The sequence below is a fragment of the Myotis daubentonii genome, chromosome 6 (assembly GCF_963259705.1).
Source record: "Myotis daubentonii chromosome 6, mMyoDau2.1, whole genome shotgun sequence".
Taxonomy (NCBI): Eukaryota; Metazoa; Chordata; class Mammalia; order Chiroptera; family Vespertilionidae; genus Myotis; species Myotis daubentonii.
This window is the reverse complement of record NC_081845.1, coordinates 31,315,283-31,328,323: the sequence shown is the minus strand read 5'-3', so window position 1 is coordinate 31,328,323 and position 13,041 is coordinate 31,315,283. Positions and strand designations below refer to the sequence as shown.

General features: G+C 41.1%; 1 protein-coding gene across 9 annotated transcripts in view; it reads left to right on the top strand.

Annotated features, from left to right (window-relative positions):
- The window catches only part of SHPRH (SNF2 histone linker PHD RING helicase), a 71,326-nt gene extending 58,825 nt beyond the window's left edge, over positions 1-12,501 (top strand). For 8 of the 9 annotated variants that reach the window (XM_059700607.1, XM_059700606.1, XM_059700603.1 and 5 more), the window contains 5 exons: positions 3,264-3,356; positions 4,016-4,102; positions 4,779-4,957; positions 9,292-9,372; positions 10,534-12,501. In XM_059700607.1, coding sequence (XP_059556590.1) covers positions 3,264-3,356; positions 4,016-4,102; positions 4,779-4,957; positions 9,292-9,372; positions 10,534-10,630 — 537 coding nt within the window. In that variant the 3' untranslated portion in view covers positions 10,631-12,501. Of the gene's footprint in view, positions 1-3,263; positions 3,357-4,015; positions 4,103-4,778; positions 4,958-9,291; positions 9,373-10,533 lie in introns of those variants that run through there. The other variant, XR_009453424.1, reaches the window with a different exon arrangement.
- Positions 12,502-13,041: the final 540 nt, after the last annotated feature.

Here is a 13,041-nt window from a genome sequence, read left to right as displayed (position 1 = left end):
ATAAAATACCAAGACAAGTGACTTCCTCCAAACTAAACAGTAGTGGGAAACATTCAAGTTATTTGCAAGTTACAAACCACCAAAGAAATTTTAAAAAAATCTATGCTACAAAATCTTACCTTCAGGGCCATATTTCTGTATGACTTTATGGTGTGCTTTTATATTCAACTAGAGCAGTGGTTCTCAACCTTCTGGCCCTTTAAATACAGTTCTTCATGTTGTGACCCAACCATAAAATTATTTTCATTGCTACTTCATAACTGTAATGTTGCTACTGTTATGAATCGTAATGTAAATATCTGATATGCAGGATGGTCTTAGGGGACCCCTGTGAAAGGGTCGTTCGACCGCCAAAGGGGTCGTGACCAACAGGTTGAGAACCACTGAACTAGAGGCTCGGTGTATGGGTTCGTGCACCAGTGGGGTCCCTCAGCCTGGCCTGGACCCTTTTGTAATCTGGGACCCCTCGGGGGATGTTGGACTGCCAGTTTTGGCCCGATCCTTGCAGGCCAGGCTGAAGGACCCCACTAGTCACCAGTGCATGAATCCCTGTGTACCGGGCCTCTAGTATGCATATGAGATCTTTGGTTAATCTCTTTCCGCCTTCCCCCCTCCCCACTTCCCTTTGAGATTTATTAGTCTGTTCCATGTTTCCATGCCTATGCGTTGAGCGTCTGCCTCCTGGTAGTCAATGCATGTTATAGCTACCGGTCGAATGGTTGGACACTTAGCATATTAGCCTTGTATATATTTAGACTAGAGGCCCGGTGCATTGATTCGTGCACCAGTGGGGTCCCTCAGCCTGGCCTGCACACTCTCACAATCCAGCACCCCTCGGAGGATGTCAGGCTACCGGTTTCCGCCCAATCCCTGCAGGCCAGGCCAAGGGACCCCACTGGTGCACAAATACGTGCACCAGGCCTCTTGTTTGCATATAAGATCTTTGTTTCCTCTTTTCCCGCCCTCCCTTTTCCCCCCCTTCCTTTTGAGATTCATTAGTCTGTTCCATGTTTCCATGCCTGTGTGTTGAGTATCCACACCTTGGTGGTCAGTCCGTGTCATAGTGAACAGTCGAATGTTCGGACACTTAACATATTAGCCTTTTACATATATAGACTAGAGGCCCAGTGCACAAAATTGGTGCACTGGGGGTGGGTCCCTCAGCCCAGCCTGCACCCTCTCGCAGTCCGGGACTTCTCGCTCCTTACCGCCCACCTGCTTGCTGAGCCTGGCTTCTGGCTGAGCGGCACTCCCCCTGTGGGAGTGCACTGACCACCAGGGGTCAGCTCCTGCATTGAGTGTCTGCCCCCTGTTGGTCAGTGCACATCATAGCGACCAGTTGTTCTGGTCGTTCCACAGTTAAAGGTCACTTAGGCTTTTATTATATAGACTTGAGGCCCAGTGCACAAAAATTTCTGCACTCAGGGGGGAATCCCTCAGCCTGGCCTGTGCCCTCTCACAGTCTGGGACCCCTCGGGAGATAACGACCTGCTGGCTTAGGCCTGCTCCCAGGTGGCAGAGGGCAGGCCCAATCCCTAGGTGCAGCCCCTGGTCAGGCTCAGAGCAGAGCCGATTGGGGAGCTGGGGTGCCGCCCCCGTCATGCACAGAGCAGGGCAGATTGGGAGGTTGCGATGCCATCCTCAGTCACGCTCAGGGTAGGGCTGATTGGGGGGTTGGGGCACCGCCCCCTGTCACACTCAAGGCAGGGTCAATGGGGAGGTTGCGGCGCCACCCCCTGTCATGCACAGAGCAGGGCCAATCAGGGGGTTGGGGCTCCGTACCCTGTCACGCACAGAGCAGGGCCAATCAGGGGGTTGAGGCGCTCCCCCCTGTCACGCACAGAGCAGGACCATCAGGAGGTTGGAGAGCTCCCCCCTGTCACGCACAGAGCAGGGCGGATCAGGGTGTTGACGCGCCGCCCTCTATCACGCACAGAGCAGGGCCGATCAGGGGGTTGAGGCGCCGCCACTGTCACACTCAGGGTAGGGCCGATGGGGAGGTTATGGCTCTACCCTGTCACACACAGAGTAGGGCCCGTGGGGTGGGGGGGTTGGGGCGCCGCACCCTGTCACACACACAGCCGCAGGGCGATCAGGGGGTTGGGGAGCTCCCCCCTATCAGGCACAGAGCAGGGCCGATCAGGGGGTTGGGGCGCTTTCCCCTGTCAGGAACAGAGCAGGGCCGATAGGGAGGTTGTGGCCCCGCCCCCTGTCACACACAGAGCCACAGGGCGATCAGGGGGTTTGGGTGCTGCCCCCTGTCACGCTGATCCCGGTGCCGGGAGGCCTCGCAGCTCCGCTGATCCCGGTGCTGGGAGGCATATTACCCTTTTACTATATAGGATAGAGGCCTGGTGCATGGGTGGGGGCTGGCTGGTATGCCCTGAAGGGTGTCCTGGATCAAGGTGGGGGTCCCCACTGGGGTGCCTGGCCAGCCTGGATGAGGGGATGATGGCTGTTTGCAGCTGGTCACACACCCTTCAGGGTGGGGGTCCCCACTGGGGTGCCTGGCCAGCCTGGATGAGGGGATGATGGCTGTTTGCAGCTGGTCACACACCCTTCAGGGTGGGGGTCCCCACTGGGGTGCCTGGCCAGTCTGGGTGAAGGGCTGAGGGCTGTTTTCAGGCTGGGACTGAAGCTCCCAACCGCTCCTTTTTTCTTTTTCTTTTTTTTTATTCTGGGCCAGCTTTAGCTCTGAGGCTTGGCTCCAGCTCTGAGGCCTCTGCTGCTGAAAGAAGGTATCTGGTTTGTTTAGGTTCTATAATCGAAACTCTGTATCAACTCCAGCTCTGAGATCCTGGCTCGCTGAAAGCAGGTTTCTGGGGTTTTGTTTAGCTTCTATATTTGTTACAATGTTCAAACCGCAGGCTCAGAGGCCGGCAAGGCAGGCGGGGAACGTTGGAGTCCTCCGTCACTGAAGCAAGCAAGCCTCATGTTCAGTTTAAGCTGCCTGGCTGCCGGCCGCCATCTTGGCTGGCAGTTAACTTGCATATCGCCCTGATTAGCCAATGGGAAGGGTAGCGGTTGTACGCCAATTACCATGTTTCTCTTTTATTAGATAGGATTCTCTCAGGGTGTAAATTCCATAACTTGTATACTTTTGAGGCTAAAGAAAATTCCCAGCAAATACAAAATAAAAAAGGATAAACACATATGTTCCTACCATATAGCTTTGGTAATAAAAGTGTTTTATAATGGTTTTCCCTTCTGTTGTTAACTAAATTTTATTTGGTAATAATGTGTTTTCTTCTTTGTGTTCAAAGGGTAGTCATTCTACAAAAGTGGAAGCTGTGGTCAGAACTCTGATGAGAATCCAGCTTAGAGATCCAGAAGCTAAAGCACTCGTTTTCTCAACGGTATAATGAGCATTTTCATCCTCACTGTTAACACCGACTGGCTTTCTGTCTAATCATTTTATATCTGAGAACTAGTTATTAAAGTTTGCCATAGTATAGGTAGGATTTAGAATTACTGATAGATTATTTTCTATGTCCATACGATAGGATTATTTTTATAGAATTTTATGATGCTTCACAAGACAATTCCAATAGCTACATTTCGTGTTTTTATATTCCTTTTACTTGGGGATTTTCTTATATTAATATTTTAAAAAATTGGAATCTGGTACCTTGAAAGTCTCATTTTGCAAATGAACTTGATTGTTTAAGAGAAAGATAAATAATCAACTGAATAGAAATTCTAGTTTTCCTTTTGGAAAGATAAATAACCACATTCATTAAGCACTCCATTATTAATTTTCTATTATTTATGCTTAATTCAGTTCTCAAAGATGATTATTTTCTTTACCCTATCTTTAACTAGCATTTGATTAAAAAAAATAAAAACACTACCATTTCAATATAGTATTAAATAATATTGATGGTACTTCATTTAAAGGTTTTGGTTTTGTGTTAACTTAATTCTGAGGTACAAAAGTTATTTTGACTTAGTTCCTTTTCAATTCTCTTAATGTGAAAGTGATGTATAAATATTTTCTTATTTTATGTGTTCTTAGTGGCAAGATGTATTAGATATTATTTCAAAAGCTCTCACTGACAACAACATGGAATTTGCACAGATCAGTCGTGTGAAGACATTTCAGGTATGCCAAGATATTCTCGTGTTTTTTAAAGTGGATTCAGTTGCAAATGAAAAGTTCTGTTAACTAGCTTACTTTCATTTATTGCCTTGTGTCTTGATTAATTATAAAGCAAAGTAGAGAAACTATAGTTATTTTCTTTCTGTTCAGTTATACCCATAGCATGATTTCTTCTGACTTGAGGTACATTTCTTTAATATAACAAAAGATGGCCTACAATATACCTTTTGAGTGGACTGAGGCCTCATGCCCCTGGGATTAGGCTCTAATTTCACTGCATCCGGCAAAACTACATGTGGTCAGATTGTCCTTACATCACACTCAGTGCAACAACAGTGCACACCCAACAAGGCAAACACACACAAAAAGACCAAGTGAACATGAGCAGATTCATGTCTCTTATTATACATCCTCTAACACATTCTTACTCTTGTTGTTCTCTCAGCTCATATAGTTTAATTTGCATACATCACATAGTGATTCAACTAGAACTTAGGAGACACTTGTACTCATAAAGTCAAGCAACAAGTTTACATTTTCTAAAAATAGTAATTTTACATTTAATTTTCTTAGCTATTATATTCCACAATACCATTAGGCATATTTAACATGAGCTGTATTATATTGCTCTTACTTCTAACTGATCCAGCTAAAATTTAAATGTACCTTTCTTTTTTAGGAGAACCTTTCAGCATTTAAACATGATCCCCAAATCAATATTTTGCTGCTGCCCCTGCACACAGGTTCTAATGGATTAACTATCATTGAAGCTACTCACGTTCTGTTGGTGGAGCCCATATTGAACCCTGCCCATGAGCTTCAGGCCATAGGAAGGGTGCACCGAATTGGACAAACAAAGTAAGGACTTTAATATCAGTCGTGTTTGCTTCAAGTTCCTAAGACTCTTCATTTGTATTCATCATAACCTATTCATTTTTAATCTCTTCCTCATTTATTAAATTTTCAAGTATTATATAACCAAAGGACATTTTGAGAGGTTTCCAACCCTCCCTCCTCCAAGCAACAAACCCCCAAATTCTCCTAGATTTTTGCCTTTGCTCCTTCACAAACTACCCTGATACTTTGTCAAAGAAGTTTCTTAAACTGCTTAAGACAACTACAAAGTTGAAGTCATCCATCATAACTTTGGGAAGAATTGATTTTTTATTGTCTCAGGTAGTTTGTATTTAAAAGAAGTCATATTTCATGCATGACTGAACACAAATATCTCCCTTTTAAATTCTTCCCCTTAGGAAAAGACAGCCTCACTCTAAGACAGGTCTACTCTTAGAGATAATTAGATTTAGTTTAAGGCCCAAAGCAAACCTAATAGTATATATCATATAGTATGGACTACTTCTATTCAAGTATCAAGATGGACCATTATTCTTTATAAGGTCGATCAGATGTATTACCTCCGGGATGTTAGATGCCTTGAATGTTTTTCAAAAAAATGCATCTATATGAAGAACTTATTAAGTAAATATTGATTGAACACCATGTGCTGGATACTGAAGAGTCAAGTGGAAAAAGACATAATCTGTTGTCCCCAATGAGGTTAGCATGTAGTTCAGGAAATAGATGATTGAATATATTGCAGTACAATGTGCAAAAATATAATAGAAGTACTGTGGTAACAAAAGAAGGGAGTGAGCAGTTTGTGCCCTAGAGAGTCAGTAAAAGCTTTATTACGTTTAGTCTTGAAGGAATAATTATTTCAAAGTTGGGCTAAAAAGGGGTGTTCACACAGCCAAAGAGTCTTATTTTCAAAAACAGAAGAGATAACCAACATAATGTTTCTAGGGACAGTAGGAGTTTGCAATTGCTGAGATGTAAGGTGTGAGGAGAGCAGTGGCAGGAGATGAGGCTTCCTGGGCCAGGCTCAGACACACGGACTGCTCTGTGAGCAATAACTGAGAATAAATGATGACTTAATACTAAGCAAATGCTTAGCAAAATATCGCAAAGTAATACAATAAATTCAGGCTTATTCTACAGTACTACCAAGTATCATTTAAAATGCAGTTATGTCTTGTTTGTTTTTTTGTTTGTTTTTATGGGGTGTTTTTTTTTTTGGTCTTATATTTTTAAACATAGACTTCTTGTCTAACCGATGTTTCTAAAGCATGCACTGGACTCTTCTCTGATGTAAGGCCACAGTCTAAAAGAACATTTAACACTACCTGACAATTCAACCATGCTTCCCTAGTAAATAGATTGTCCTACTTTCTAAGGAGACTATCTTAAGTCTTCTACATCTTCCTCCTGCCCTTTGACAACGATCTAGCCTCATCCAGGGAAATCAGATACAATCAGATTAGAAGTGCCTCCTCTTTCCATCACCAACTTGAACAGTCTCCTGTATCAATATCTACATACTTCATTCAGTGAATTTATATTGAGCACCTGTCTGCCAGGCACAGTTCTGGGTGCTTGAGATGCCCATACTGGGGCTTAAATCCTGGTTTTAAAAAGTTGTTAGAGAAGCAGATGATAAACAATAAGCATAATAAGAAAAGTATATACTGTGTTAGGAGTTAGAAAAGTAGACTTGGGTAAGGAGGATAAAGAATGCAGGTGGCTGGCCAGGACAGCATGGGGGTCTTGTGGAGAAGGTGATATCTGAACCAAGGTGAGACGTGAGATAAAGAAAGCCCAGCAGATACCTTAGTGAAGACTATTTAGGTAGACAGTACACTCAGTGCAAAGGCCCTTAGTCAGGAGTATGCCTGGTGTGTTTCAGGAATAGGAAGGAGCCAGAGTAGCTGAAGTAGAGGGAGCAAAGAGGAAAGAAATAGGAGATGAAGTCAGAGAGTTTGGCTGGAGGGCTATGTGTGTGTGTGGAGGACTATGTAGGGCCCAGAGGCCATTGGAAGGCTTTGAGCAGAGGAGTGACATGAGCTAATGTAAGTGTTGAAACAGTCATTCCAAATGTCATGTTTGGGCATGGGGAGGGAGTGTGGGCACAAGGGAGGCTAGAAGCAGGGAGACTGGTTAGAAGGCAATTGCAGGAATCCTGGTGAGAGTAGAAGGTAATCTGGACCATGTTAACAGTAGTAGAAATGGTGAAACGCGGTCAAGTTCTGGATTTATTTAGAAAGTAGAACCAGTAGTATTTGTGAACGGACTGGACGTGGTGTGTGAGAGTCAGGTTAACGCATGGTGTTGGCCTGGACAACCAAAGGATGAAGCTGCTTTCTGTGGGCCTGGGGAAGGCTATAGGACTCGGGGAGGGAACAGCAGAACTTCATTGTATATATAAGTTCGAGATGTTATTAGACATCCAAATGGAGATGTCTGTTCTGTAATTGGATATAGATGTCCAGCGTTCAGGAGAACAGTCTGGACTAGAGAGATACGTCTGGAAGCCATCAGCATATAGTGGTATTTTTAAGTCCTGAGACTAAATATGGTTACCAAAAGAGACTGTAGGTAGAGAGAAGGACCAAAGATGAAACTCCAGAGCATCCCAAAGTTTAAGGCTCTGGGAGAAAAGGAAAAACCAGCAAAGAGGATAGATAAAGATCAAACAGTGCATTAAGAAGAAAACTGGGAGATCTCCTGAGAGCCAAGTAAAGAATGTAACTCAAGAAGGGGAATACGATCCACTGTGTCATGTACTGTCCAAATGTCAAGTAAAGTAAGGATTGAGAATTGATCCTTAGACTTAGCAGCATGGAGACCAAAACCAGTTTGGGTGGAGTGGTGGAGGCAAGGGCCTGGTGTGAGTGTAAGGTAGAATAGGATTTTATTTATTTATTAACAAACACTTTTATAAGAGAAAAGGGTTAAGTAACTTGTCCAGGGTCACATGGCTAGTAAAGTGGTGGCAAGTTTCAAACAGCCATTCTGCCTCAGCACTCCATGCTTTTAACCGCAATGCATTGCGGACTGTAGAGCTGGTGGGACTAGTGTGAGTTTTGCTGCAGAGAGGAGAGAAAAGGAAGAGAGTGGGATCAAGAGAGTTGTGTTACTTTCCCCTTTTCATATGAGAGAAATAATAGGAGAATGATGCATTAGAGACAGAAAAACTAATGAGGCAGGAGTTGGGGACAATGCTGGAATAGTACCTTTGAGTAGGCAAGAGTTGTAATTTTCAGTGTAGAGACTGGTTTTAGGCAGAAGCGCAGATGGTTCATCCGTAGTAATAGGGAGGCTCAGTATATTCCAGACATGTCCCTTTGGCTCCTGTCCCAGATGCATCCATCTACTTCTATCTCGGTACCTGGATCTGTGGACACTACACCTCCCCTGGATGCCGGTCTAATAGAAAACTTGAGATTAACATGGGCAAAACAAAACTATTCCTACCGCCTGCCACCACCCCAAGGCTGCCCCATCTTAGAACGTGGCCCTATCTGTAGTTTCTGAAACCAGAAATCTAGGACTCTTCCATATTTCTCTTTCACACCTCGTATCCAAACATTATTTCAGTCTTGTCAGCTCCATCTCCCCAAAATACTCCAAATTTACTGACTGCTTACTGCCTTCACTAATATAACCAGGATCCAACCTGCCCTCTTACCTGGTCAACTGCAGAACTTAACTGGCTTCCCTGTCTCACTCTTGCTGCCTACCAGTCCAGCCTGCACTGCAGCCCACGGGATTCTGAAGTAGAACCAAGTGTAACTCAAATCACACATAAAATCCACTGTGGATTCCTATTATAACCATAATAAACCCAAATTCCTGCCGTATCCTACAAGACCTGTGCTCTGACCTGTGCCCACCTCTCCAGTCTTGCTTTCACTTCTCTACCCCGAGTTTATGTTTCTGCCACCGTAGCCTTCTTTCCGCCTCTCGAACATTTTAAGCTTGAACCAAGCATGTTCTTTTCTGGGGCTTTGCATTTATTTACTGTTTCTTCTGTTGGGATACTCTTCCCACTCCTCCTTTGCTTAGTGGCCTCATTACCATCAGTCATGTTTCAACTCATGTCAGCCTCCTCCTGGCATTATCTGTACCTGAAAATATCATAATTGTTTATGTGTTCATTGTGTCTCCCCTCATTTATATGTGAGTTCATTGAGATTAAATAGTTCATTTTAATGAGCTGAACCACCACCATCCCCCCTAGCACCTTGGTTACTACCTGCCAACTGACTGATGATATAGCATATGCAAAACTAAGTGTGTGTGTTCCCATTAGTTTTAAGATGGTTTTAAACTTGTAATTTTTATGTACCTCCTAGACCTACTATTGTACACAGATTCTTGATTAAAGCAACAATAGAAGAAAGAATGCAAGCAATGCTGAAAACTGCTGAGAGGAGGTAGGTGACAGTTTACTTAGTGGATGGGGAAGTTTTTCTATTTATATATAAGAGCTTCTTCACTTAGATGACCACTTAGTCAACAAAAAGGTATAAGTGCAAATACCTTTTAAAACTAAGGTATGGCATTTTACCTAGTCAAAATTTTCAGTTAGTGCTCATTCTGTATTTGACTTAACATATTAATAGGGAATGTAATGTATTAAAATGTTTAAACTATCCTATTGTTCTTTGCCACAGTAGACTTTTAAATGATATCCATCTTCATGCCCCACCTAAAAGCCTTGGTCTGATGTCTGTAAAATGACACTGACATGCTGCTTGAACTTCACGTGTGTTAGTCACACACACAGAGGAAGATCTGGACTTAAAACTCTGCTGGTAATAGTGGTGTTAACTCCAAAGGCGGAACAGCAGCAGAGACCAAAGCAGCCTTAATTTTCAAAACTCAGCTTTGGAATCCTAAAACTTCCTAATATTTATTCCATAACTTTGTTCTTTGAAGTCATTTGAAAACATAAACAAATGCTTTACTGCATCCTCATGAGATAGGTGTGTTTAGAAGGTACACGCAGTAGAGATGAGGGGACTTTGCATAGGTGGCAAAGAAGCAGTTTGAAACCAGACATTGTCTTCCATCGGTGTTTAAGGGAAAGAAGGAGGTGACCACCAGAGTTTTTGCCTCAAACATGAGGCTTTTTGTTGTTGTTTCCATACATAACAGAATTCAGTGATTATATTTAAGCTGCTTCAATAAAATAGCAATTAGAAGATCTGTTGAAGTTCTCTTGAAACAAATTAACTTGCGATAATAAGAAGGTAAATTGTAAGGTGAGAGCCTTAGTTACAGTTGGGGAGGTTTTGTTTCTTTGTTTTATTAATTGTTCAAAGAAAAGGCATTTTATGACAAAGCCTGAAAATAATATATAGAAGTCTTCACTAATTTTAACAAGATATAATAATGTTCCCATCACCTACTTTCTTCTGGGAGTTTCTTATGACTCAGGTAAAACACTTGAGGACAAGTAATCCTTATATTATTATAAGAATATACTGTCTTTATATTCTTATATGTTATAGTATTATAAGGCTAAAACAATAAATAAGACAAATGAAGTCATTTACTCCTTGGGGTCTCTTTCTGACTCTGCTCACCTGCAGTCACACCAGCTCATCGGCGAAGCATCCAGAGGCCTCTGTCTTGACCGTGGCTGATCTGGCAGACCTCTTTACCAAAGACACTGAAGAACTTGAATGAAGTGCGCCTGATTCAGTCTGCAAACGTCAATGTATTTAAAAACTGCCGTAGCTTGTAGAGCAAAGTTACAAGTAAACTATCCACTAGATGTCAGTATCCACTGTCCTTAGGCAAATGGATTTCCTTCTTTTCCAGATGTACAGTGTCCCAGTAGTCATGGAGACCTTTTCAATATGCTGTTTCCAGAAGATATGTAAAGGTTTTAATTTTTCACTCCTAATAAAACATTTATTTTTGTTCTGAAGACTATATCTGAGTGAATGAAGGCAGGTACTATGTACATTTCTTTTGATAAGTTCAGTCTTAAAAAGAGTTGGAACATGAGAAAGTAAACTAGCCTAGTTTTGTATGACCTGGTTGTACAACCAACACGAATCTCATTTTTGGAAGGGCCTTCAGTATCTTTAGCACATAACTCAGCAATATCTTGTAAATACTATTTTTAGTAGATAATGAATTACATTAACTCCTAGTTATTTAAGTAGGTTTAGACTCTAACTCCATACATAGTAACTACAGTACTACAACTCCTAACAATAACTTAATATTAGGCAATTATTTCTTTTCTCTGTATCTTGCCACGAAAATTTGCAACACTTTTCCTGTTTCTATTACATGTTAAATAGTGTCAGTGTAAGCAGTTAACTTTAAATAGGGCTTCTAAATGTATTAATATTTATCTTAAAATTAACCTCTCTCTATTTTTATTTTTTCTTGTTAAGTTTTACATGTTTTAAGATTAATGTATCTGTAAATATCACAATTTTTGTACCTTTAGTTCTTATTATGACATGGAAATATGGCAGGTTTTTTAATCATTATTATACTGATGTATTGCATTTCTTTCCTTTCCCGTGTTCTTGTGTATGTAACTAGATTTTTAACCAGAAATATCTAAATTTACGATCGGGTTTGTTATTTTATTCCACTAATACTTATCTCAAGGACCAGTATTTTATCTTTGAAACAAGAGAATGTCATATTTACATCAGCAAATAATTTCAAGTGCTAATAACTTAGTGTTTCTTCTTCTGTGAAGAATTAATGGACTTTGAAATTGGTAACTAAGGAATAGTAGCTTATTAAATCTTAGCCATTTGATATAATACAAATGCTCCTGTTTTGTTTTGTTTTGTTTTGTTTTGTTTTGTTTTGTTTTCTTTGAGCCTTCAAAGTTTTAAATGACCCGCAGGACTCATTAGCTTCTGCTTAGCCACATAGAAAACTAATAGAAACATCCCCTGAATCACATTGCCCGAGATGCTCTGGTGCTTAGTTAAGGTGCAGTTTCTTTTTCTAGGTTTGAGATAATTTAGCTGAAGAAACACACACACATTTTTGGTGCTTATTCTTTGGTGAAGGGAGATATGCACTGATTCTTTTATATGAGATTAAACAGAACTATTATTTTTATAGCTCTTTACATGTTACAAAGAGCTTTCCTGTACATTCACGTGTTTAATTTGCCCAGCAATCTTGTGAAGTTGATATGATTAACATCATTTCTCTTTTAAAGAAGAACTGAGGTTCAGAAATATTGAGAAACGTGCCTATGATACATACCAGTGCGATCATGCAGCTCAGGTCCCCTGACTCCAGCTCTCACGTTCTTCCTCTCACTCATCGTTTGGCTGAGATTCAGACGCCCATGGTTATAACTAATGATGAGCATATTTTAGTCTTTCTGTTTGTTTCCTAGTATTCCTTTTGAGCTAAAGTTGTAGGGGAAGCAATTTGATATGCTTCAATTTTGTAAAAAATCTCTCTATATATACATACATATAAATATGCCTGTCTGTGTTAGAGGAAAAACTGCTCTTATTTATTTCTGTAAGATATCCATTAAATAAATATTTTAGTGGAAGTTGAAATTTGGGGATTTGTTTAATTTCTAAGCTGTAGAACATACAGTGTGGTTTTATTTGTTTTGGGGTTTTTATGTGTGAGTGTTTTTTTTGTTTTGTTTTGTTTTTTTGGTTTGGTCTCTCAACAAAAAAATGTCAGAATTGTTTATACTGCAGAATTGTTTATGTTACAGACATTTGTTACTTCTTTAAAACAGTTGTGACAATTCTTCCAAATAATTATTCAAACAAATATAGATCTAACCCCCACACTTGGCTGCAAACAAAGAACTTTTTTGTTTCCTTCTTCCATCATTTTATATTCTCTGAAATATCACTGTGCTTATAAATAGTAGTTCGTAAATGGGTGCTGTGCTAATACAACAGTGAGAAATAGTGAGCTCATTCCAGTCCTTAGAGAGCTTAAAGTATGTTTGGACGTAGAGAACCATTTTCTCTTAAGTGGGTCGGTTAGCTTATGGGACTGAAAAGACTTCTTTCCATACAATGTACAATACATGTACCATGTTCTAATTCCATAATCTGCTTCAAACCCAAGAGCTTTAC